Here is a 24,698-nt window from a genome sequence, read left to right as displayed (position 1 = left end):
CACAAGGCACTAACATGTTTAAACTTAGTGTGAAAACAAATAGGTGCTTGACAAAATAGAACCATTTCACCAAGAAACAACGGTTAAATCTTTGCTCTAAATCATATCATAAACGTGTATATCAATGTAAATGCCAACAGAGCATAGAAATAAATTAATTAAAATTTATAATACAGTATATCCATTCATTTGAATTGATATTGTATTGGAAACTAGTCCAGTAATTAAAGGAAAAACCTTCTTTATTCTGACAAAAAAATCAAAAGGACAATTTGCTTTGGAGGAATATGTTATTACTAGCAGTCAATCTCAAAATATTTGCAGTCAAATTAGTATCTTTACTGCAATCGTATTTTTTTTAAATACAGGATTTCTAGTTATTCTTTCAGCAGACGTCAGTGGAATCTCACTCTGGAAAAAGCGACATAGTGTTGATGTGTAAAAGCAGGCCAAAGAATAATAAAAACCCAAACGTTGTCAAGAGTCCAGCCTTGCGTGACTTGTTTATATCATTGAATATGAAAGTCTAATTAGGAACCCTTACTCCTGAGTTGAAAAAGGCAGGTTTATATCTGATGGGCTCAATATAAATCTTGGAATAAACACCCCATTTCCTTGAAATCTGCCTGCTATAATTTCAGCAATTATCATTGAAGAAACCAGCTTCCTAACTACCAACCTTGTTCCATTTCAATCTTCTTGCTTAGTATTCAAGTTCTGTTATAAGCAACATTATAACTGCTTCTTTCTTGAGTCTAAGTTTGTACAGTTGTACAATGGCATGCCCACTGGCATTAGACAGTGCAGGAATTCTGGAGGATATACAAAGCAATCATGGGCTGTGTCCATGAATCAACACTGATATATATTTTTAAAATTCACCTGACAGCTTTAGAACTTTTTCATTCAAATCTAGTGAATCTTCAAAGAAAAGCTTTCAAATAATAAATTGTGTTAAATAATTCAATCCTCCCATGTGGCCCCTCCCATTCCAGTCCTTCCTCATTCCATACCACTCTATCCTTCCCATGCTATCCCTTTCAGGCAATCCTCATCCCAATCCCTCCCGTCAATCCCATCCCATCCCTCATGGAGGCAATCTTTGTTGTTGGGCTCCTGTCACCTTCCCATCTTTTAGTTCAGGGGCAGCACGGTAGCCTTGTGGATAGCACAATTGCTTCACAGCGCCAGGGTCCCAGGTTCGATTCTGGCTTGGGTCACTGTCTGTGCGGAGTCTGCACATCCTCCCCGTGTGTGCGTGGGTTTCCTCCGGGTGCTCCGGTTTCCTCCCACAGTCCAAAGATGTGCAGGTTAGGTGGATTGGCCATGATAAATTGCCCTTAGTGGTGGGTGGGGTTACTGGGTTATGGGGATAGGGTGGCGGTGTTGACCTTGGGTAGGGTGCTCTTTCCGAGAGCCGGTGCAGACTCGATGGGCCGAATGGCCTCCTTCTGCACTGTAAATTATGTTCTATGTTCTCAACCAAACCCACGCCATTGCCACCAACCTTTGGCAGCTGCACATGCATCACAAACTCCGCCCCTCCACATAACCCATGTGCCTCCACATGAACCAGGCACTGCCAATCAAATAAACCCATTGACAGACATGCCCTTAAAACTGACCAATCAAAACAGTTCAGATTGTAATCACCCCTGAGGAAGTAGTGGAGTGTGTACCATCCGGTTCACATTAACTCACAACGAGTATGAACTTCCCTGGTAATTGGGGGCGGAGCTTCCCCCTTAACAGGGAAGGCTCCACAGTATACAAACCTCGGCCTGGGTGTAGGTCGGGGAGGGTGACCTTTCAGGGTGTGGGAGTTTAGTAGTGTATCTTAATTAATCTCTTCCCTTGTATCCTACTATGCATCCTACGAGTGTTCCTCGCCAGTCAGATTCTACACTGGCAACGAGGCTGAAGTGGAGTTACCACTGTTACTGCATGTTCCACACCCGGACCATTTCGTCGAGACCACAAGAGGCATGACCTAAACTGACCGAGATGCCTCATTTACGCTCCAACTCGATTTTCAAATTTGCTGATGGGTAATGAGTCGGATTTCAAGCAATGACGAGACAGAGTACAGGAATGAGATGGAGAATCTGGTGAACTGGTGCGACGACAATAATCTCTCCCTCAATGTCAACAAAACAAAGGAGATTGTCATCGACTTCAGGAAGCATAGAGGCGAACATGCCCCAATCTACATCAATGGGAACGAAGTAGAAAGGGTCGAGAGTTTCAAGTTTTTAGGTGTCCAGATTACCAACAATCTGTCGTGGTCTCCCCATGCCGACATTATAGTTAAGAAAGCCCACTAATGACTCTACTTTCTCAGAAGACTAAGGAAATTTGGTATGTCAGCTACGACTCTCACCAACTTCTACAGATGCACCATAGAAAGCATTCTTTCTGGTTGTATCACAGCCTGGTATGGATCCTGCTCTGCCCAAGACCGCAGGAAATTACAAAAGGTTGTGAATGTAGCCCAGTCCATCACACAAACCAGCCTCCCATCCATTGACTCTGAATACGATTCCCGCTGCCTCGGAAAGGCAACCAGCAAAATTAAGGACCCCACACACCCCAGACATACTCTCTTCCATCTTCTTGGGTCAAGAAAAAGATACAAAAGTTTGAGGTTACGTACCAACTGAATCAAGAACAGCTTCTTCCCTACTGCCATCAGACTTTTGAATGGACCTACCCTTAGTTGATCTTTTCTCTACATCCTAGTTATGACTGTATCATTACATTCTGTAGTCTCTCCTTCCTTTCCTATGTACTGTATGCATTGTCTGTACAGCCTGCAAGAAACAACACTTTTCACTGTATACTGATACATGTGACAATAATAAATCAAATCAAATAAATCAAATCAAATAATTTCAAAAGCTGGAGGCCGTTGATGTGAATAACGTTGGTTGGGCTCAATATGTAGAGTGTATGCAATTTTTTTCAGACCAATGCCATGATTGGAGATGAACTGCAGACCGTAACTCTACTAATGGTGGTTGGCGGGCCAATATATGCACTCATCAAAAGCTTGGCACATCCGGATGTGCCCGAGTCCTGATCTTTTGCAGCTTTGGAAGCCTTGGTAGAAAACTACTTTAAATCCAAAACGGCCATTCATCATTCCACTTCCACACAGCCACCCAAGCCCAAGATGAATCAAACAGCGATTTTTCGGCGTGTTTAAGGAAGCTGGCTGGGACTTGCCGGCAAGCAGAGAACGTTGCTGACTGGAACCCAGCTGACTGCAGCGGGCAATTGAGATTGCCGTCTCCCATGAGAGTGCGGAGCTGGGAGTCCCTGGGCTGCAAGGGATGGCGGCATTGAATCTAGGGCACTCCGGAAAAGCCGCCAAGATCCATCCCAGCCGGAGGACAGGGAGACCTGGCAGTGGGGTGCCTGCCCAAAAGATGGCAGCAAGGGAGGCAGAGCCACTGTAGAGCATAGGGATGAATTCGTGGAGCTGGGGTAGAATTTCATAGAATTTACAGTGCAGAAGGAGGCCATTCGGCCCATTGAGTCTGCACCAGCCCTTGGAAAGAGCACCCTACCTAAGCCCACACTCCCACCCTCCCCGTAACCTGGTAACCCCACCCAACCTTTTTGAACACCAAGGACAATTTATCATGGCCAATCCACCTAACCTGCACATCTTTGGACTGTGGGAGGAAACCGGAGCACCCGGAGGAAACCCACGCAGACAGTGAGAGAATGTGCAGGCTCCGCACAGACAGTCACCCAAGCCGGGAACCTGGGACCCTGGAGCTGTGAAGCAACTGTGCTAACCACTATGCTACCGTGCTGCCCAGACAGACATCCACGTCCAAGGCCCAGTGGCCCACGCGATGACCAGCCTGCTTGCTGCCTCTCCAGGTGGTCCGCCCCTCTTGTGACAGGGCGTATTATGTCAATGACCGCAAGGAGGACCCTTACCAACTACTCCACAGCTTTAGGCACCCCAAGTCACCCCAATTCGAGTCAATAGCCCATCGACATGGAGCTGGATACCGGAGCTGCTATATCCGTGATCAGCCGCTGTACATTTGACGGCAACTTCATCGGCCTCCACACATTGACTCTCCACCACACCAAGGCCAGGTTGGTCACCTACACTGGAGAACCGGTTTGAGGGCACCGCCCAGGTACCGGTGACCTATAGACACAAATCCGTTAATCTAACATTTCTGGTCGTCCTTGGTGGGAGACTGCTGAGTCAGGCCTGGCTACACCATTTGAAACCCGACTGGTGGAGTATGCCGTTTGAACCCGCACAGTCACGAGGTGGTCCTGACCAGATTCCCCAAGGTCTTTGCTGGGGATAACCAAAGGGGCTGTGGCCCGAATCAGTGTAGACCCGCAGGCACAGCCTCGTTATTTCTGAATTCTGCTGGTCCCCTATACATTGCTGCCAAAAGTCGATGTCGAATTGGACCGACTCAAAACATTTAGGCATCATCTGCCCCATACAATTCAGCAATTGGGCTGCCCCGGCTGTGCCAGTACTCAAACCAGATAGTTCCGTGAGTCACTGCGGGGACTATAAGATGACGGTGAACCACGTTACCCATTTGGACCGAAAGCCGGTGCCCCGCATCGGGGACCTCTATGCAAAGCTGAGGAGGACAAACATTCACAAAACTGGACATGAGTCATGCATATCCACTGTTAATACTGGACCCAGATTCCCACCGGTCCGTCACCGTTAACACCCACAGGGATTTATACAAAAATATACCTGGTTGCCGTTTGGGGCCTCGTCCGCATGCGCTATTTTTCAGCATGTGATGGAGACCATCCTGTGGGGATTACCCTGGGTGGCTGTCTACTAGGACGATGTCCTCATCACCGAGGTGCCCGACCAGGAACCCTTAACAGGGATGGCTCCACAGTATAAAATCCCTGGCCTGGGTGCAGGTAGGGGAGGGTGACCCTTTGAAGTGTGGGAGTTTAGTAGTGTATCTTAATAAATCTCTTTCATTGTATTCTACGGTGCGTCCAATGAGTGTCTCTCGCCCATCGGATTCTACACAGACAGCCAAAAACTGATTGTTATTACTATAGATTGTCAAAAAGATATTTCAGGGAGTACATATTATCTGCCACTATGTGTCCCTGTAATGCTTTATAAATGGCAGTGTAGATTAGTATGGGCATGAATGATTTAAGAAAACATTGTAATAATAAAATTAATGCTGCTAACATATTTATATCAATTACTAGTTTATTTACGTGGAAGATCTACAATCTGTGCAACCATTAATCCACTGAATAATGTGAAAAGGGAATTAAATGTTTATTTTAAATTATGGTGAATTGAGATTGCATTCTTAAAAACAATCAATGACAGTGGAAAGGATGGATACCAGTTCAAGTGGGCATTTAAGTGTATGAAGATGACTTTTCAAGTGGAATAATTAATTTGATCGTAATTGGTCAGGTCCTAGATGCTCTGTAAAGGTAATGTGGTTTTAGATGGCTAGATGAATGGAACTTCTGGTGCAAAAAATCATAATGAGCGCTTAATGGGCCAGAGTTTGCAGTCAGTGGTGAACAAATGCGCCAGAGCCATGTGTTAAACTTGCACTTGCCCAAAGACCTTTTATGAACTTTTATGAACTGGAGGTTCCTGCCATTGCACCAATTAAAATGCACAGTGCCTTCTACATCTACAGAGCATCTGGGACCTGTGCAAACAGGCCAAACAATGAAGTATCTCCTTAACCAATCAGATTGAAGAATGGTTCATGAGCAGCACAAGACTGTGAACCAGGAAGTGTCATTTAGAATATTTAACCAATTGGGAAATCAGGTACAGAAAGCAAAATAAAGAGAGGGAAGGAAATATAGCATTGAGAGAAAAATAGAAGAGAAAGAAAAAGTAATTAAAATAATTTTTGTTAACATTTTTTACTTTAAAAAAATATCCAACAATGAAATCTGAAGACTGCACATATTTTGAGATTTAGTTTTGGCAGCAGAGAGGTTTTCTCAGCACTAATTAAGACTTATGGTACCATAAAAAAATTATACTCGAATGGACAAGCACTACGTTTTCTGGTGAGTTTGGTGTATACGATGGGGGGGGGGGGGGATTTAACATCTAAGCATAAATGGGTTTTCAGTGGGTAAAGTAGTGGTGGGCAATTTGCAGCTCACCTGGGTTCTGAGTGCAGCTGACGAGAGATTTTGTTGATGTGACAAGCCTCACAAGGACCACGTGGGGCTCGTCGAGTACGAGTTCCCTTGGTAGTGGATGGAGGCCCGCCCAGCGGGGACTCATTAGCGAGCCCTTTAAATGCTGCTCCCAGACCCTTCCCAGGAGTCCCGGTCGTCCCGGGTTGGGACATTCGTATTGTATGCTGCAACAATGGCTCTATCTTTTGAGTTAAAATAGCCGCCTTCTTCGTGTCTCCTGGATTACTACATTGGTGATGAAAATAAAGCACAAGATTCTGGACAGCCTTTCTTGAAACTCCAGCAAGGAACAAAGTGCGAGGATAACCTGGAAATTCTTTTATTTGGAAAACTGGAGCTATATGATGTGGGCTTAGAGGACCGGCCCCAGTACTGCGTTTATTTCATGCTAACAGCATAGAAAGTGATGACCGACACAAGGTAATCCTTCTGAGTATTTGTGGAGCCTTGACGTTCGGCATCATCAAGAGTTTGACGTACTTGGAAGCCCCAGACTCAAAAACATCTAACGAGCTATATACTAATCTGTATTGTCACAAGTAGGCTTACATTAACACTGCAATGAAGATACTGTGAAAAGTCCCTAGTCGCCACATTCCGGCGCCTGTTCGGGTACATGGAGGGAGAATTCAGAATGTCCAATTCAATTAACAAGTACGTCTTTCGGGACTTGTGGGAGGAAACCAGAGCACCCGGAGTAAACCCACGCAGACACAAGGAGTCTGTGCAGACTCCGCACAGACAGTGACCCGAGCTGGGAATCAAACTCGTGTCCCTGGCGCTGTGAAGCAAAAGTGCTAAACACTATGCTAGTAGGGTTAGTGGAAACCACTGTGACCCAAGATCATTGATAATTCTCCAACATCACAACCACTCATCCACACATTGCACATCTGCACAGTAAGTTCCATTGTGTATTGATACTGATATTGCAGCAAGAGAAATGATGAGTTGGCACTTGGGGTGCAATAATATGCAAGATACAGAAATGGTGCTAATTAATACATATTATGTGGCAACTTAACAACATACTATTTGGTCAAACAGCTATGAGTCTACCTCTGGTGAATTAAAATTTCTTCAATTTACACTACCTTCTCCTTCTATGTGGTATATCCTTGTGTGACTTCAGCAGAAAGGCAGGCTGCTTAGATCCCTGCTCTAACTGCTGAGATACTTGTGGCCTATGCCCTCTGGGATTTGGAGCCTTTGTAGGCCATGGCAAAAATAGGAGAAGAGGTATCATGTCAGGTGCTGACTGGAGGATGAGAATTGGCAGCATTCCCATTTCCATGTCCCCTTTTCACTATCATCCCTTCCGTGGACTAGCACCACATCAGCCCTTCCACTCTGCTGCACACCAGCTTGGCAGAGATTAGCGACACATTATTAGATCAAGATATGTGTCATTTTGTTTAAGGCAGCAAACATATGCAAAGCCATGGTCATGCCATGCTCGAACTCATTTGAGAGCTGTCTATGAAGATCTGTGGCGATGGGCTGTCTCTGTGGCAGACATTTTCGCACTTCCCTGCACTAACAATCGAGTTGTACTCTCAGAATCACAGAATTGTTACAGCACATTTGGCCCATTGTGTCTGCACTGGCTCGCTAATGAACAATTCACCTAATGCCATTCCACTCCCTTATCCCCATGACCCTGCACATTCTTCTTTTTCAGATAACAGTCTAATTCCCTTTAGAATGCCTTGATTGAACCTGCCTTACCACACATTCAAGCAGTGATTGAGTTTACATTTCAAGCTGCACTTTGGTTTCAGGGTTTTTCCCAATCTGTTGTTTGAAAAATCTTCCAGTATTCATGTCAAACCACACGGTGGCTGCTGTAATACTTACCTTGCCGCTCCACTGTCCATTCATGGGAGGAGATCAGCTGTGCCTGTGTCTGGTTCCCACAGATCCAATAGCTGCAAGCCAATCATAGCTTTCCAGTAGAGGTCTGTGATTGACAGCTTCTACAAACCATCTGCTGCTTTGATTCATTCATCTCCCTTCACGGTTCAGTGGCCGAAGTGGTGAAACCCCAATGTTTGTAAACATCAACCACATCAAAGAGAGGTAAGTGCATTCCAATCTCTCAAGGTGTGATTTCACTGCACTTACTGTGAAAAAATATGAATGGATCAAAGCTGCAGATGGTTTTTACCAGCTGTCAATCACAGACCACTACTGGCTGGCTTTAAATGATTTGGGAACCAGAGGCAGGTGCAGCTGCTCTATTTCCAGGAATGGATAGGTCGAGAGGCAAGGTAAAATGTACAGCTATAATGCTTCCCACGCTCACTGTTTGGACTGCTGTCTTGCTTCCAGACAGGGGTCCCTTTGTGAGAGGGGGGGGGGGGTTGGATCTGATTCTGATGGGGAGGGCGGGATTTGCATAGAGGGGGATCCTTTAGGCAGGGGGTCCCTGAGGGTGTCCTGCTATTACAGGGGTCCTTGGAGATGTCCTTGTATCACAGGGCCCCTGGGGGTGTCCCCTTATTACAGGGGTTCCTGAGAGGGGCCCCCCCAATTACATGGGGTCCCGGAAGGGGGGGGTTGGGTCATCTCTGTACTTGGGGGTGGAGGGGGCACCCAGGCAATCTGAGAGTGGGGGTGGGCTGCTGTGTAGTGGGCGGGGGGGGGGGGGGCGTCAGGACTGATTTGTGGTGGGGGGGTGGGTGGCCGACTGCGGGACCTCACTATCGGGCCGCCCGCTCAAAACAACAGCCCAAAAGCAGGATTTCCTGGGAATATATTTGCATGGCGTGGAACACTGCATTGCATCTCGCTTTACTACCCCAAGGGAATCATAAAAACTGGTGCAATTCAGCTCCGGTGGGAGGACATGTCTCCCAAATGGAGAATCTAGCCCTTCATCTTAAACTTTACCTTCAGGATAACTGTTCTGGAGCTGACGATTCACATACTGTGAAATCTGCTATTTCATTAAAAACGGTTAAATCGAGGCATACAGAAGGGCATTAGATGATTATGTGAATAGAAACAATGTAGAGAAGTATGGGGAAAAAGTAGGGGAATGACACTAAGTCATGGTGCTCGTTTGGAGAGTTGGTGGAGACACGATGGGCCGAATGGGCTCCTTCTGCACCATTCTGTTAAATGTGGCTGGATTTAACAGGGAGCCTGATTCATGACCCTGCAGCTAAACTGTCAGGAGCGAGTTCTCCCCCATCCGGCACCTTGCCCTGTAGGCATTTGATGTTGAGGTGGCAATAATTGGTTTCAGGGACTTCTGGCCTGTGATAGCTGCAAGACATTCAAATGGCTAGCAGCCGTCTGATCCGATCAGTACAACGCGAGTGCCGGCCACTACTGGGGCTAAAGCAGTCTCAAACACGAAGGAGCTGGCGTTGGAGTGTAAAGTAAATGGAGTGGGGTTATCATCAGGACGAGACTAGAAGGGCAGGGAGTGGAGGGGGGGCGGGGGGGGGGGGGCGTTACAAAAACCAGGGTATGGAGTCGGGTGGAAAACGGTCGTGGGGGGGGAGTCACCTTTCCCAAGAGGGCAGTTTGCTCGCCACCAGCCAGCTCAATGAGAGCTGCCATTCTGCAAGTTTGGCGTCGGCCTTTCCTGCTGCTGGTTCAATTCCAGTGGCAGCAGGATGTAGTTCTCAAGTAGTTTATTAATTGGCCATTTAAGGGCCTCTATTGACCCATGGATGGGCAGACTACCTGAAACCACCCATCGCTGGTAAAACTGTACATGGGCAGGGGTGGTTGGGTAGGTAACGGGCACGGCACCCATGGCATTTTATGGGCCCCCTGCCTGCAAACTTGCTGGTGGAGATTTGTAAAATGCAGTCCATAAATTTAGCATGTACAGTTCAATCTCCCATGCCAAAGCTTAGAAAGGCAGGAGGATCATTACATCATGTAACGCACAATACATTACTGCTAAAGTGGAACTGCGTGCAATTTGAAGTTTCTTTTAAGGCCACAGTATTTAACTGCTGGTTTTATGAAGTAAATTAGACTAATTTGTCTCAGAACATCAGGTCAATTAAAAATCAGAAGGAATCAGCATGAAACAAGTAGTTTTTTCTGAACTTTCATTCAAGTGTGACACAAGATGTTCAGTTGACAGTGTGGTATCTTAAGCATGATTGATGTGTCTCAAAATATTTATATAATTAGATGTTATGATCTGAATATTAGATATCGGACAAGATCAAATTTTATTTATTGCTACTCAAACTTCCAAATTCCCCTGACTTGAATTCTAGTTTAACGTGTGCATAAGTAACATTCACCCTCTGTTAATACAGAGCATCAGAGCAGGACCCAGCCATACTCGCCATTCAGAGGCTCGGGTTTATAGCTCTATCATCTAGCAAGAGAGAATGAAACGTATTCGGCACTCTTGAAGCATCGATCCTCAGGGACCTCGGTTTTATGACTGGGTGAACTGGGAGATGTTGCAAATATTGCTTGTCCCTGCCTAATGGAGTCCGGTGGATAAAGGTTCACGGCCATGGTGACCTTCACAGCTGTTGGTTTGCTCTGAGAGTGCAGTTGTAGTTGCAGCAGCCGGAAGATTTCAGTGAGGACATGACATCAGAATGAAGTGGAGATATCTGACCCAATAGGCCGGCTTTTCATGTTAGAGGTGGGAGTCAGGATATTTCTTGATCAGCACATCCACCTTAGTAAAAGGTGCCTCGAAGGATGCAATATCATTCCGGGAGGGATGGGGGCGGGGTGCAGGAGGGATGGGGGCGGGGTTGCGGGGGGAGCGCAGGTGACACGAGGAGTGTCAGGTGCCTGCTTCAGTTGGGTCTGCTAACTGCGGAAGCAGTTTGGAGGTGGCCACAGGAGTACCAAGTGTCGAGTTGGGCTGGTTAAAGAGTCCGTCTGGTTCTCTGAAACTTCAAATTAGATGTTTTAGTCAAATGTAAGACCCCTAAGCTCTCATGTTCCCTCACTCCACACTTCATGCCCCATCCATGCCAACCTATGCCCCTTCAGTCACCCCCAATACACCTCATATCCTCCATGCCAACCCATGCCCCCTACCTACCTCCAATGGGCTTCTCATACTTCCAATGCCACCTCCCAGCACTTCCATGCCTATTCACCCAGTATATACTCTGTACAGAGCTAAGTAATCTTACAGTACCAAAGACATGCGTGGAAAAGCTTATAAAAGTCATTTGTAACTCACTTAAAAATCTGCTGTTATTTCAACCCGATCAAAATGTCAATCAACCAGATACTTAAGTATCAATAGAAAAAGCTACAAACACTTGGCATTTTTCATCTTATGTAAATTAATGGATGTCTGGGTTCTCAGTCAAGCCTCATTCTGGACTGAGAGCCCACACTTCCATTAATCTGTTGAAAAAGATCTCATTTGGCGATAGCTCAATGTTCTTTGCATAAGATGAAGCGGTGTCAAAGGCTTGTAGTTTCTGCCATTGGTACTTTTAAAGGTCTGGCTGATTGACAGCAGTTTTTTAAGGAAGTTCTGAATGCATTTTGTAAAACCACCCCATGCTCTTGCTGCTGGCCCACTCCCCAACACCCCCAGTGATCCCATCGCTTGCCTGTTCTTGAGCCCCTACTTGATCCAAGGCCTCAGGTGGGTGCAGTACCAGCAGCAGCCACTATCTCCTCAGTGGCCCTGCTGAGAACATAAAGACTTGCTGGGCTTTGTCTGGCTGTCACCTCTTTGGGGGGGGGGGGGGGGGAGACTGCCTTCCCCAGGGCCCTTGATTCCAGGGAAAGGCCCAATGCTGACTTGTTAAGTGCCTAATTGGGAAAAGATGCAGTGGGCTTTCTCAAAAATAGACAGTTTGGGGCTCTTCAGCCAGCAGCTGAGACCCCAGATTGCCTCCTCAAGATTCTGCCCTGTAATTTAACATTGAAATTGTTGTGAAATATGTAGAATTTCCCAGAACAAATTCAAGTGAGAATTAACATCAATATTCAAGCTATACTTACCAACACGAAGTTCAAAGTTATTGAAAGAATGTTTGTTTATTTCCTGTATACTTTCATTCAAAGCAATTGTAAAGTCTGCCAGAGCACACAGATGGACCCATTTTTCTTCACATTGCTATATAAATAGGTGATAAAAGCAAAGTTTGTTTTCTTAATATTCATATTCATATACTGTATTTAAAATTCAATAAATTGTGCACATAGTTTAAACTGATTCTTTTTTACCTGCTTCTCAGGAGACAATCCAGAGACAGCCATGTAAGTACTCCCAATCGTCTTAATCTTTTCAATGTCCTGAAATCGCTCTTCAACCAGCAACTGAAAGAATTATCAAGAAAGAAAAACAATTAAAAATGGGCAGGTGTATCATCCCAAGAATTATATTTACACTGTTCTCAATAACTTCCTATCCGTGTAGCCTCCTCCAGCCCTACCATCTTCTGAGATCTTTGCATTCCTCTAACTTGGGCCTCTTGTTCTTCTGCACCACTTGCAACCATCCATCAGCTGAAGCAGATACTGGAGTAAATTGCCCGAAGAGTGGTGGATGCAGGTTCAATAATAATTTTCAAAAGGGAATTAGATACTTGAAAAGAAAAAACTTGCTGGGATCTGGGGAAGAGCTCTTTAAAAAAAACAGCACAGGTACCATAGGCCAAATGGCCTCTTTCTTTGCTGTATCGTTCTCTGATTCTGTGTGAAACACCCTGGGCTGTAAGGTACTACATAAATGCAAGTTGTTATTTATTTTGTATTATATTAGTTCATGTATATCCAAACTGCAGCCAAAAGGTCACTCGTAGCTCCCAACCGTTCCTGGATTGCCACCTTGCCGTGGTGGAGAGGCTTGAACATTCATTCCATTGATTCCCCAGAGCAATGCTGTTGGGAGTCTTCAACTCCTGGCAGGGTCACCCACGCTGGTAAGGTCGGAGGGGAGGAACCAGACAAAGCGCAATCCAAAACAAGTCCTCAACGCCAGATCAGGTGGAAGATACTCGGATGGTATCAATGGCTGTGATGGCGGATGAAGGCTGCTGCAGTAGGGAGATTACCAGTTGTCGAGGTTCCCTTGTCACTGCAACTGGACCTACCCTCTGTCAAGAAACATGTGGTTGCTGATGTGCAATGGCATATCCATGTTAAAAGATGTCCCGCATCAGGCATCTACCTAAAGGAAATCAGAACACCCCAGCAGAGACAGGCTCTGTGGCGATCAACAGTGACTGGACAGAACCATGAGATTTTGGCCAGCACATAGGCGGTGGGAGTTTGATTTGGTCATCTCACTCTTGGAATAGCAACAGGAGAGCGTATCGGCAGCTTTCTTCAGGGCTGAGATGGTGAAAAGGGCCTAAAACTCAGGACTCTGGCGGGAGCAACCCAACATGCAATCTCCTTCTACTGGAAGTCCGAACAGACTATTGTTAGGGCACCTATTCTAGCCCCTTTCCCATCCAAGGTGAGCAGAGTGGATGGGGCGGAGTGGGAGGAGGGGCTGCGGATTGCTGAACCCGTACAGGCAGGTTTCAATGAGCTTAGAAGGTGTGAATAGTAGGGGGATGGGTAGAGTGGGGAATTAGGTGGTTTCGAGAGGGGGGAGAAGGTATGGGCGGCGTTTCTGACAGAGATGGGGGGTGGCAGACCCTTGGCGATTTTTGCATCCAGGGGAGAGGGAATTTTCCTTCTCACTGGTGCATAAGGTCTACTCGCGGATCAACGTTTTTATAATGGGGACGGCTCTGCTGCCGGGGGTAAGGGAAGTGGAGGGTAATTGTAATTTCTGACCATGCCCCGCACTCAGTGGATGTGGTTTTGGGGAGGGGGCCAGCTCAAAAGCCAGCATGGAGTTTGGATGTGGGGCTGTTAGTGAACCTGGGTTTTGTAAAGATGACCAAGGTGTTGGCTGATTATGTAGAGTTCAACAGGAATGATGTTGTGGGAAGCTCTAAAGACAATGTTGAGAGGGGAGGCGATTGCATATAAGGCGTAGGTGGATAGAGAAGCAAGGGAGGAACGGTAGCGGCTGGTGGATAAGATATTGGAGGTGGATGGGAAGTATTTGGAGAGCCTACCCCAGAGCCTTTAGCAAACAGGAAGCTGTTGCAGGCAGAGTTTGACCTGCTGTCCACAGATAAGATGGCGCGGCAGCTGAGATGGACAAGGGGGGAAGTCTGAGTATGGGGAGAAGGCCAGCAGACCGCTGGTGTACCAGTTGAGGAGGTAGGCGGTGTCCCGGGAAATCATTCAGATACGGGAGAGAGGAGGTGGGGTGGGCGGGGTGGGGGGGTGGGTGGGTGGGGGGGTTGGTTTTGGCCCCGGAGAAGGCAAATACAATGTTTGAGGAGTTTTACGAAAGGTCGGAACTTCCGGTACAGCTCGGAACTTCCGGAGAACGTTTCGGACATGGTTGAATTTCTGGAGGGATTGGAGTGTCCAAGGGTGGAGGAGGAGGACCAAGAGGTAATGGAGGAGCCGCTGGGGGCAGAGGAAGTCAGGAAGGCAATTGAGAATATGCAGAGGGGGAAAGCACCGGGGCAGGATGAGTTCCCGGTGGTGTTTTCTAAACAGTTTTCGATAGGTCAGTCCCGCTGCTGTTGGAAGCATTTGAGGATGCAGTTGCTCAGGGAGTGCTACCAGAAACAATGTGTCAGGTCTCCATTTCACCCCTTTTGAAGAAGGATAGGGACCTGGTGGAAGATGGGTCATACCAACCAATCTCGTTGAATGTGGACACAAAAGATTTTAGCGAAGGTGTTGGCGCTCAGGTTGGAGGGGTGTCTCCTGCAGGTCATTGGGGAGGATCAAACGGGATTTGTGAAGAGTAGGCGATTGCCTTCCAATGTGCGGCGCCTGTTGAAAGTGGTGTTGTTTCAGGCAGAAGGAGATGAGCAGGAAGTGATTGTGACGCTGAATGCAGAGTAGGCCTTTGATAGGATGGAGTGGAGGTGTCTGTTTGCAGTGCTGGAGTGATTCGGGATAGGATTGAAGTTTGTGTTGTGGGTTAAGTTGTTGTACAAGTAGCCAAAGGCTAGTGTTCGAACAAATAATGTAAGTTCGGGCTACTTCCGATTGCATAGGGGAACGAGGCCTATGTCCCCTCCCCTATTCGAATCGGTGATTGAGCCTTTGGCCATCATGTCGAGGAGCTCGGATAATTGGAAGGGGATAATTGGGCAGGGTAGGAGCATAAGGTGTCTCTGTATGCCGACTACCTGTTGGGTGTACGACACAGATATAGTCCCGACGATGGGGGGACATAATGGTGATACTAAAGTGGTTTGGTGTTTTTTTCAGATATAAACTGAATTGGGAGAAAAGTGAGTGTTTTCCAGTCACCCCGCCAGGGAGGGGAACTAATTTGGGGGTGTTGCCATTCAGGCTGACAAACTCGCATTTCAGGTACCTGGGGTTCAGGTGGCAAGGGATTGGATGCAGCTTCGGAAGCTTGGTTAGCAATTACGGCAGCACTTTAAAGTGGGGAGGGGGTCGAAGATGATATCAATCCGGGGCAACCATATGGTTGAGCCGGCTAGAGTTTAGGGAGGATAAGGGGGTGGCCTTAATGGTGGGTCGGTTTGCGAGTTTTGGGGGAGTTAGTGGAGAAGTATGGACTTGTGCAGTCAGAGGCGTTCAGGTACTTGCAAGTCCGGAATTTTGCGAGGAAGGTTTATTCGAGTTTTCCGGTTGCGCCACCCAAGTCTTAGGTGGAGAGGGTGCTGTCGTTGGCCGGGTTGGAGGAGGGTAAAACTTCAGGTATTCCTGGGAGGCTGCTGGCGAAGGATGGTGCCTTGCTTGAAGGGATTACGGTGAAATGCGAGGAGGAGCTAGGGGGTGAAGTGGAGGAGGGGTGTGGTGTGAGGTCTTACGGAGGGTGAATGCCACATCATCGTGTGCGAGGCTTGGGCTCATAGAACAGAAGGTGGTGCACTGGGCACACTTAACGAGGGCAAGGATGAGTCGGGTGTTTGATGGGGTAGAAGATGGTGCGAGCAGTGTGGGAGGGGTCCATTGAATCACATACATATGTTCTGGGCATGTCCTAAGCTAGTAAACCTTTGGGGCTCTTTCTTCAGCACCACGTCGGCAATCTTAGGCAGGGAGCTGGAGCCGGGTCCCCGAGAGGCCATATTCGGGGTGTTAGAGCTGCCGGAGCTCCAGTCGGCTGCGGGGGCAGATGTTTTGCCTTCGCCTCGCTGATTGTTTATAGGCAGGATCTATTGGAGTGAAGGTCACCTTCTCCACCCAGTGCCTCAGTGTGGCTGGGGGGCCTCCTGGAATTTTTGTACTTGGAGAAAGTTAAATACACACTGAGGGGGTCGATTAGGAGATTTTATATAAGATGGCAACTGTTTGTTATGTATTTTAAAGAGCTGGTCACTGTCAGCTATTGGGGGAGGGCAGGGGGTTTCGGGGGCTATTCTTGTTTTTGTGTTATGTTTTTGTATCTGTATATAAATTTTTTAAGTGTTCAATAAAAATATCTACAAAAGAAAAAACAATAATCTGTTCCATCCCCAAGCTGGCTGGAAACTGCATCCAGCAGGCTCATCTACCAGTCATCAGAAAATCAAAGTTAAACTCAATTTCAGAACCTGGGATGTACGAACCCTCTGCATAATGAGCTAAACAATTGGTCGGAACAGAGAACTGCCCTTATTGTCTGTGAACCCAGGCACTTCAACATTGACGTCTCTGCCCTGCAAGACACCCGAAGGGCAGGCAAGGCCAGCTGAGGGAAGGCGGTGGTTACACATTCTTCTGGAGAGGAAAATCTGAGGATCAGCCCAGGATGCATGGAATTGGTTTTGCCACTAAGAACAAATTCGTCAACAGTCTCGGAGCTCCCTGTCTGCATCAATGAACGCCTCATGACCCTCCATCTACAATTCGTCAAGAACCAGCAAGCAACGGTTCGTGAATGCCTCCGCCCCAACCCTTGATGCCAATGATGAGTCCAAAGAAGGCTTCTACTCCACCCTGGACACCATCCTCTCCAACGTTCCTAAGAAAGATAAGATCATCCTCCTTGGGGTCTTCAATGCCAGGGTTGGAAATGACTCCCAAATTTGAATAGGAACCAATGGAAAGGAAGGAGTTGGGATTTGCAACTCCAATAGGGTTCTCCTGCTCACCAAATGCGTGGAATACCAGCTTGCCATCACTAACACATTGTTCTGCTAAAAAGACAAGTTCACAACTTCTTGGAGACACTCACGATCAAAGCACTGGCACATGATCGACTTAGTCATCGTCCGACCCCGAAACCAAAAGGATGCCCTCATCACCAAAATGATCACCGTGCAGACTGCTGGATAGACTACTGGCTCATCCCCCCCTCTTCTATGTCTACAAACTCCACCAGAAGCAGCGGAAGATGAAGAAACTGCTCAGAAAAAAGATCAATGTTGAGCGGTTTCAAGAGTCAAGCATGCTAGTGAATTTCCAACAATGTCTTGTCCAAAATCTTAAAAGTGTCCATTCTAATGGAGTGGTTGAAAACTGGAAAGAGCTGAAGACAGCCATGAACTCAAGCTGTGAAGAAACAATTGGTTACAAGACCAGAAAACACCAAGACTGGTTCGCCAAGGATGACAACACCATCCGAGACCTCATTGACAAGAAGAGAAAATCTCTCTGCACCTGGCAAGATAACATAACCAGCAAAGCAAAGAGCTAAAGCGGAGGTACAAAGAAGAACTGGGGAAATCAAGAACCAATGGTGGACTGAGAAAGTGAAGGAGCTGTAACTCCTCGCTGACGAGCACGACACCCGGGGCTTCTCCAGTGCCAGCAGGGCAATATATGGACGCAATACCCTAGGCCTCAAACCTCTGTGGAGTCAGGACAGAACCCTTTTGAGAGTCAGAAAAAACATCAGTCTTCGATGGACGGAACACTTCCACAAACTCCTAAAGCGTGATATAACCATAGACGCTGACAGGTTGAGGAAATTCCCTAACTCCCCATCATAAATGATCTTGGATTCCCACCAAGCATGGATTAAGACAAGGCCACCATTAAACAGTGAAGAATGGAAAACTGCAGGAGTGGACGAGATTCCAGTGGAGATTTTCAAATAATAAGGAACAATCAGAATAATAAACCCCTTTTGCTACTACTAGAAGCATCCTGAGTGTTTCTTGACCTACCACTGTGGGGTTACATTTGTCACTCTCCCATCTGTAGGAACTGCTCCAGAGTCTATCGAGGTTTGGAAGATGATGACCACTGTATCCAATATTTCCAGGGCCACTTCCTTTAATACTCTGGGATGCATTGTGCATCTAGATTTAAACGTTCTGGTGGCTACTGAGATTTTAATTTAGGTGATTTGTGTGCCTCACAAAAGCAAAAAGGCTGGGCACTCTGAACTAACTTTATTTTGAGCACCTGGAGTACTATAGTAGAATCCCAGTACTAAAAGAAAATTGGACTGGATTTTACTAACGCTCAGGAGATGGGCTGGGAGGTGGAAGGCCTGGTATAATGGAGGCGGAAGGCTTCAGGGAGTAAACCTGATGCTTTCCAATCAGCAGGGGATATTACCAGTGGTGGAGACTCAGTGCCCTATTAATACAGTAAGTGCCCAGTTAGGAACCACTTCCTGTCCTCGCCAGCATATTACCCGTATTGGGTGGTACCTCTGACAGATGGAGAAACTGCAACGCAAATCCTGATGGCCTCCTAGTAGGTTCCCGGGGTGCAGGACAGCTCTCCTTCATGGTCTCTTAATGGCCCACTCAAGAGTCCCCAGGTTTCAATGGCCACCCTCCAGAGCAAAGAAATACTGCTGGAGGTATTACCCCATTAATTGCCAGGCCCTGCCACCTGGCCCCAGAACAGTGCATAAATTATCTTACCTTGTCTTTGATGATACCTCAACACCTCAACATGCAGGTACCCTCTACTTCTTCCTACATCCTCAGCCATGGCTATAGGGACTACTGCTGAGGCTGCTGATCATCTGACTGGGCCGGCAGAGGTTGGTGGCCCTGGCGGAGGCCAAATGTCACCCAGGGCTCCACCATCGACCAATCTACCTACTTAGGAGTGCATCCTGCTTTTGGTTCCAACAGCAGGACTATTTAACTGTTGAGAAAGCTCCGGCAAATGACTTGGACCTACGCAGCAGATGGACAATCTTCTCCCATTGTTTCACCAGTTCCACTCTGGGCAGTAATTAAAGAGAGATATCCTGCATTTCTATAGTGCCTTTCTCAACCTCAGGACATCATAAAATGCTGACAGCATTTGAAGCCCTTTTGTATTTAGTCACTTGCAACACAGGAAATTCAGTTGGAACAGCAAATTAGGGGCAAACTCCCTCTGACCTTTCCTCCATTGGGCTGTGATGTTGCGTCATTCAAAAAGTATAGTGCCGATGTAAAACTGGGACAACCCTCAACATGAACATGACAAAAATGATGCTAGCCATTATTGTCCTTTGTCAGAGCAACGAAAGCTTTGCCAAATGCTTTGTTAAGAAGACAATGAAACCTTTTACTTCAAAAACCCAACAGACGAAACAAAAGCACATGTCTTTAAATTGTATCGCTATGACTTTAAAGTTACCTCATCAAAATCTGCAATAATTTCATTCAGCAAGCGTAAACATTCTACTCCCTGGTTATTCATCTCAGTTTGAGAATAGAAATCCGCAAATCCTGGAATTGAGGCGAACATCACAGCAACTGAATCGTAAGACTGTGAATAAAGTTCCTGATGACAACAGAACAGTAACAGTAATAAAGTGCCAATCAATCAGCAACAGGTCAGAGTTAACAGTTTGCTTCTGGTAAGTCAAAGTCGTTTTGCGTTAAATTATCCAATAATTTAATATCGGGAAGTTAGTGCAAAAAATGTAATTATCAAAAAATTTGAATCGATCAGTTTTGAATGAAGAAAAGTATATTAATTATTACATTTTCAAAAAGCATTTCCAGACTTGCTTATTATTTGTCAAATCAATGTGAAGGAAAACAAAATCGAGCCACAGCAGATTCCATAATGATTATCTCACAGCATTGACCAGCTTCGATTTTCTCACCAAGCCAAGGCATCAGTCTACTCAGTGGAGATAGTATTGGCTACAATAGCACAGCTTCCAGTTTTGACCTATTGTCTTACATCATGGTTGATATTTAATTGCCCTTGGCCAATCTGTGGCAGGCGGGAGGAGTGAGGTGGTGACCACAGATCTCCTGCAGAGCGCCCACGCGGAACCTTTTCCTTACATTTACAAACATTGCAAATATTTATATATTGTTCCAGGCAATCCTTAACAAATATCCTTCCATGCTGTGACAGTGTGGAAGTATTCAATTGCATGCTCAAACCAGTTTCAATCTCCTTCAGTATATCATCCACTGTAAGGAGAGACCATTACATAACCATGGAATCAGTGATGACAAGCTCTTCTGGAAACAAACAATTTTCAATTGGCAAAGATAGTTTCCAGAATCTTCATCGCTAATCTTAATTAATCCCATTCTCTTTCCGTATCAAGAATCCACAAGAGGTGGAAGACCGGGGAGGGGGAGTGGAGATGGATTAACTTCTGGGCAGTCACCCAAAAGCTGCACCGGGAAACCCAGTCCCTTTTAATGTCTTCAGCATCCATGTGGCGAGCCCCCAACCCTGAAGAGAGATCTCTATGCAGCAAGCTGACTCTGAACCAGCCCAGAGCTGATCCAGCAGCTAGATTATAGATCCAAGGCAGCAATGGGAGTTGGAGGGAATGTCGGCAGGAGACTGGGATGGAAACTGCCCATATCATTCTTGTGGGGCATTCTTGCCACGTGGAGATCATTCGATCTCTTTGCACTTCTTTGTCTTTCCTCCAGGTTTTACTGAGATGCTCCATCCTGCAGTTTCTATTTATGAGATTAGACCCCAGTTTGTGTTAATTCATGGAGCTCCCACCTGATTTGCCTTGAAAACATCACAAGGAATGTAACTGCAGAAGATGAGAAGTGAGATGGTGGGCAGAATCTTGTGCCCTCTCCCATGGTGAGTTTGGTGGTGGGGGAGCATCTAATTGGAAGGGTGGGTGATGGGTGAGGACACTGTGGCCTTCTCACTTCCACCTCAAGTCTGCAGCAGGGAGGCCCATGGAAGATTATCCCTCTCCGCCACCAATGGAGGCCCTTAAGCGGCCAATTAATGCCCACTTACGGGCCTCATATCCACCACTGGTATTAACCCGGCTATGGGAAGGGGGCTCGATATGCGAGGCATATGACAAACAAACCCTTTCCGGGGGTTGGGGAGGTGTCCCTTATTCAAAGGCATTCACCTGATCAAAAAACCCATGCATTAGTAATGGGGTGGCCTGCTAAGAGCCAATCCTTCCCTTGCTCCTATCCCAAACCCTCTCTCCCCCCCCGACCTCCAACCCATGAACCTCCTCCCGCCATCACTCACCTATGCCTCGGTTCCTCCCTACCCTGAGGCCTTTGGTGGGTGTAGTACTGGGAACAGCCACTGCCTCCCCAGTGGCGGTGGGGGCAGGAGAGCGGACTGCCCTCGATTGGCTGGCAGCTCTTGGCGGGCATGACTTTCGCCTTTGGATCCTTGTTCACAGGGAAGGCCAGCCACTGACTTGTCAAGTGCCTGAGTGGCACAAGGTGTGGCGGGTCTTTTGAAACGAGGTAACACTGGCGTTCCACCCACTCAGCCAGAAGTCAAGATGCCCGTCAACTTCATGAGATTCTATCTTTTAAGTCCAATGCTACAATTTTAATTCTATTGCGTGAATTCCATCGAGTGGAGGGAATTAAAATTCCTCCAACAAAATTCACCCTCGATGGTTAATGATGTGGATACTTTTGGAATTGTAAAGGATTCTGATTTTTATTGTAAGGAAGGGTTTGTCACTGACATGTGTGGTGGCTCTGTAGATATTTATAACAAGTGAGAAGCAGGACATCATGGACTTGTGAATACAAAAGTGGAAAACGTTGACTATAGATTCAATTTGTTTTAAATTTAATGTAATTTAGTGAACTTACATCATTGTCTCTATCCTTTTCCAGGAAATGGCGAGCAACATGGCTTGGTAGAATATTTCGAAGCATATTTTCATTATGCTCTCGTAACTCCCTCATTTCATTAACTTCCTCTTTTGCCTGCACACGCCACAGAAAATCCAGTCTTGCAGTATATTCCAGCTGAACGGTTTGATTAAACAGAAATACCGCATTTTCATGTAAAAATAATTTCTTGAGAAATCAAATTTCCCTCATGCTTTGTCCAATTCAATTTATACATTTTTGTTTGACAGAATCAGCCCTTCAGCCACATTGCAGCATCCAGGAGAGCTCAATGCCATCATAGGCAAAATATTGCAGATGCTGGAAGCTGAAATTAGAACGGAGGACACTTAGCAGGCCTGCCAGCAACAATCAGGAGAGAAACAAGTTTAACGTTTCAACCCCATAGAGTCCTCGTCAGAACTGAAGGGAGGGAGACGTTTGAACAAAGAGTGTAAGGACCCAAAATGTTAACTCTGGTCGCGATTCTCTGGCTGCGTTGCACTCAAGCAGAGCCTCCGGGAGGTTGGGGGGTGGGGGGGGGGGGTGGGGGGGGGGGGGGGTGACGGGGGAGGGTCCTGGAAGAGAGGGTGGATGCTGTAATGGGGCTCGAGGGGTCCTGAAGATGGGAGGCCCCCAGAGACCCCATAACGGGGTGTCGTCACTCAGGGGTGTGAAGCACTGCCCATGTATGTGGGAGTGACATATCCCATGGGTGGGGGGATCCACAAGCTCACTTAATAGCGGCCTGATTTCGGAGTTCAGCACCTCTGTGCTGAAAATAATTCTGGACGTGATTTTCTGGAAAGGTTTCCATAAGTGATAGCGAGCGGGAACTGCCGCGAGCTTCCCATTACTCGGCCTGGTGAGGCCGGCAACGCTATTCAACGTTAATTGGTCCACTTGGTGATACTCCACAGGCTTCTCGCCGCATATGAAAGCTCACCAGCCAGTTCGCTGGGGCCGCACTCACCAGCCCCCCCTGCTAAAAAGATCGAGCAGCAGTTAAACATAAAAGCAGTTGCACTGCCAACCCCACTCAGCTTGCAACTATGGCGCCGAGACAACCGGCCCCAAGATTCGGGGATACAGACCTGGGGAGGCTCCTCGATGCGGTGGAGGCCAAGAGGGATGTCCTGTCCCCCGAGGTCCCGGAGGGTGAGCCACCGGGCTCAACGCCCCCTCCCCCCCACCGCTCGTTGAGACCTTTCCACACCATGTGAGCATCCACCTCCCTCCGAACGTCCATGCAGCCCCCAACCCTTCCTTCGCACAATCCCCTCCCACCACTGTGAACCAGCTGTCCCTCTGCCATGAGGTGAATCTGGGGACCTATGGCCACCGACCGGAAGGAGAGGACGCTGGGTGCCAACCGGGACCCGTCCCACGGAGTGAGGATGGTGGCTACCAGCTCCCTCGAGTTCCACCCCTCTGATTAGGCCACGTTTCAAAGTCAGCACAGAAACAGGGCAGCACGGCTGTGCAGGTGCTGTCGACTAGTACCCCGGCGCCCTCTGGCCCCAGAGGAACCCGCTGGCGGGTTCAAAGGCCATGGGACGTGGTACGCAGCTGGCTGCCTCAACCTCAGGTGTGCATCGTAGAGACACACCTAGATGTAGCGGTAGAGCAAGCAAGGCGAAGCACGTTGAGGATCACTGAGGGCACCAGGGAAGAGGGGGGCAGAGGGCAGTTAAGAGGTGAGGGGGCATGAGGGATGGTAGGGAGAGTGGGGTGGGGCAGCACCATCGTGAGAGTGGGACATTGTTGGACACTTGTAACACATAAAAAACCCTTGACCACAAGCAGTATGACACCTCTGTTCACTTTGATCCACAATGCGGGCCGACCTTGGCGCATCTCTCCAGGCATCTCCCCTCTCCGTAACACTCACCCACCCTCTGGCCCTGGACATGTCCCCGGAGCTGTGCCCCATCCCCTGGTGTTTAGATGTTGGCTGCTGCGAGTGTGGTGTTGCCTCCCGCAGTGTTCTAGCACAGTGTCCATGTATCAAGGTGTGATTGGGATGCTAGGCAATGACTCCCACATGATACACGGCCCGCCCACCCTCGGGAATTCACTTGGGTTGTGTGAAGTGCTCATTTAACCACGATTGCCAATTCCCTACTAGCAATAGCCTTCAGTCGCACGACCAGAGGCCTCAGCAGTCGGTGGGAGTTATGGGTGGTCAGTGGGGCGGACAGGCAGGGGCTAGGGTTACCCCCGGAATGGGTACACACGATAAAGGGGTTGGAATGCTGGTGCCATGAGAGTGTCCCCTACCCTCTGCCGTGCACTGGGGCAGGTGCGCCCCGGGCTCTTTACCTGTGAGCAAAGATGGCTACTCGCCTCCTCAGTTCGCCACAGAAGCCCTTCCGCCAGGTTCACGTTTTTCAAAAGGAGTATTAATCAGCACCAGCACGACCACTTGCTAGGCAGGCTGCTGAGTTACTGGAGGCCATTGGACATGGGGTCGCTCCCATTAATTGT

General features: G+C 47.5%; 1 protein-coding gene across 3 annotated transcripts in view; it reads right to left on the bottom strand.

Annotated features, from left to right (window-relative positions):
- Positions 1 to 24,698, bottom strand: part of adcy8 (adenylate cyclase 8 (brain)) — a 150,710-nt gene that overhangs the window by 1,147 nt on the left and 124,865 nt on the right. For 2 of the 3 annotated variants that reach the window (XM_072467861.1, XM_072467863.1), the window contains 4 exons: positions 22,191 to 22,349; positions 19,753 to 19,899; positions 12,403 to 12,495; positions 12,178 to 12,292 (listed from right to left, as the gene is read on the bottom strand). In XM_072467861.1, the coding sequence (XP_072323962.1) occupies positions 12,178 to 12,292; positions 12,403 to 12,495; positions 19,753 to 19,899; positions 22,191 to 22,349 (514 nt within the window). The remainder of the gene's footprint in view (positions 1 to 12,177; positions 12,293 to 12,402; positions 12,496 to 19,752; positions 19,900 to 22,190; positions 22,350 to 24,698) is intronic. The other variant, XM_072467862.1, reaches the window with a different exon arrangement.

The sequence above is a fragment of the Scyliorhinus torazame genome, chromosome 11 (genome assembly GCF_047496885.1).
Source record: "Scyliorhinus torazame isolate Kashiwa2021f chromosome 11, sScyTor2.1, whole genome shotgun sequence".
NCBI classification, from domain to species: Eukaryota; Metazoa; Chordata; class Chondrichthyes; order Carcharhiniformes; family Scyliorhinidae; genus Scyliorhinus; species Scyliorhinus torazame.
Note: the sequence above shows the minus strand (reverse complement) of the source record. Positions and strands in the feature narration are given on the sequence as shown.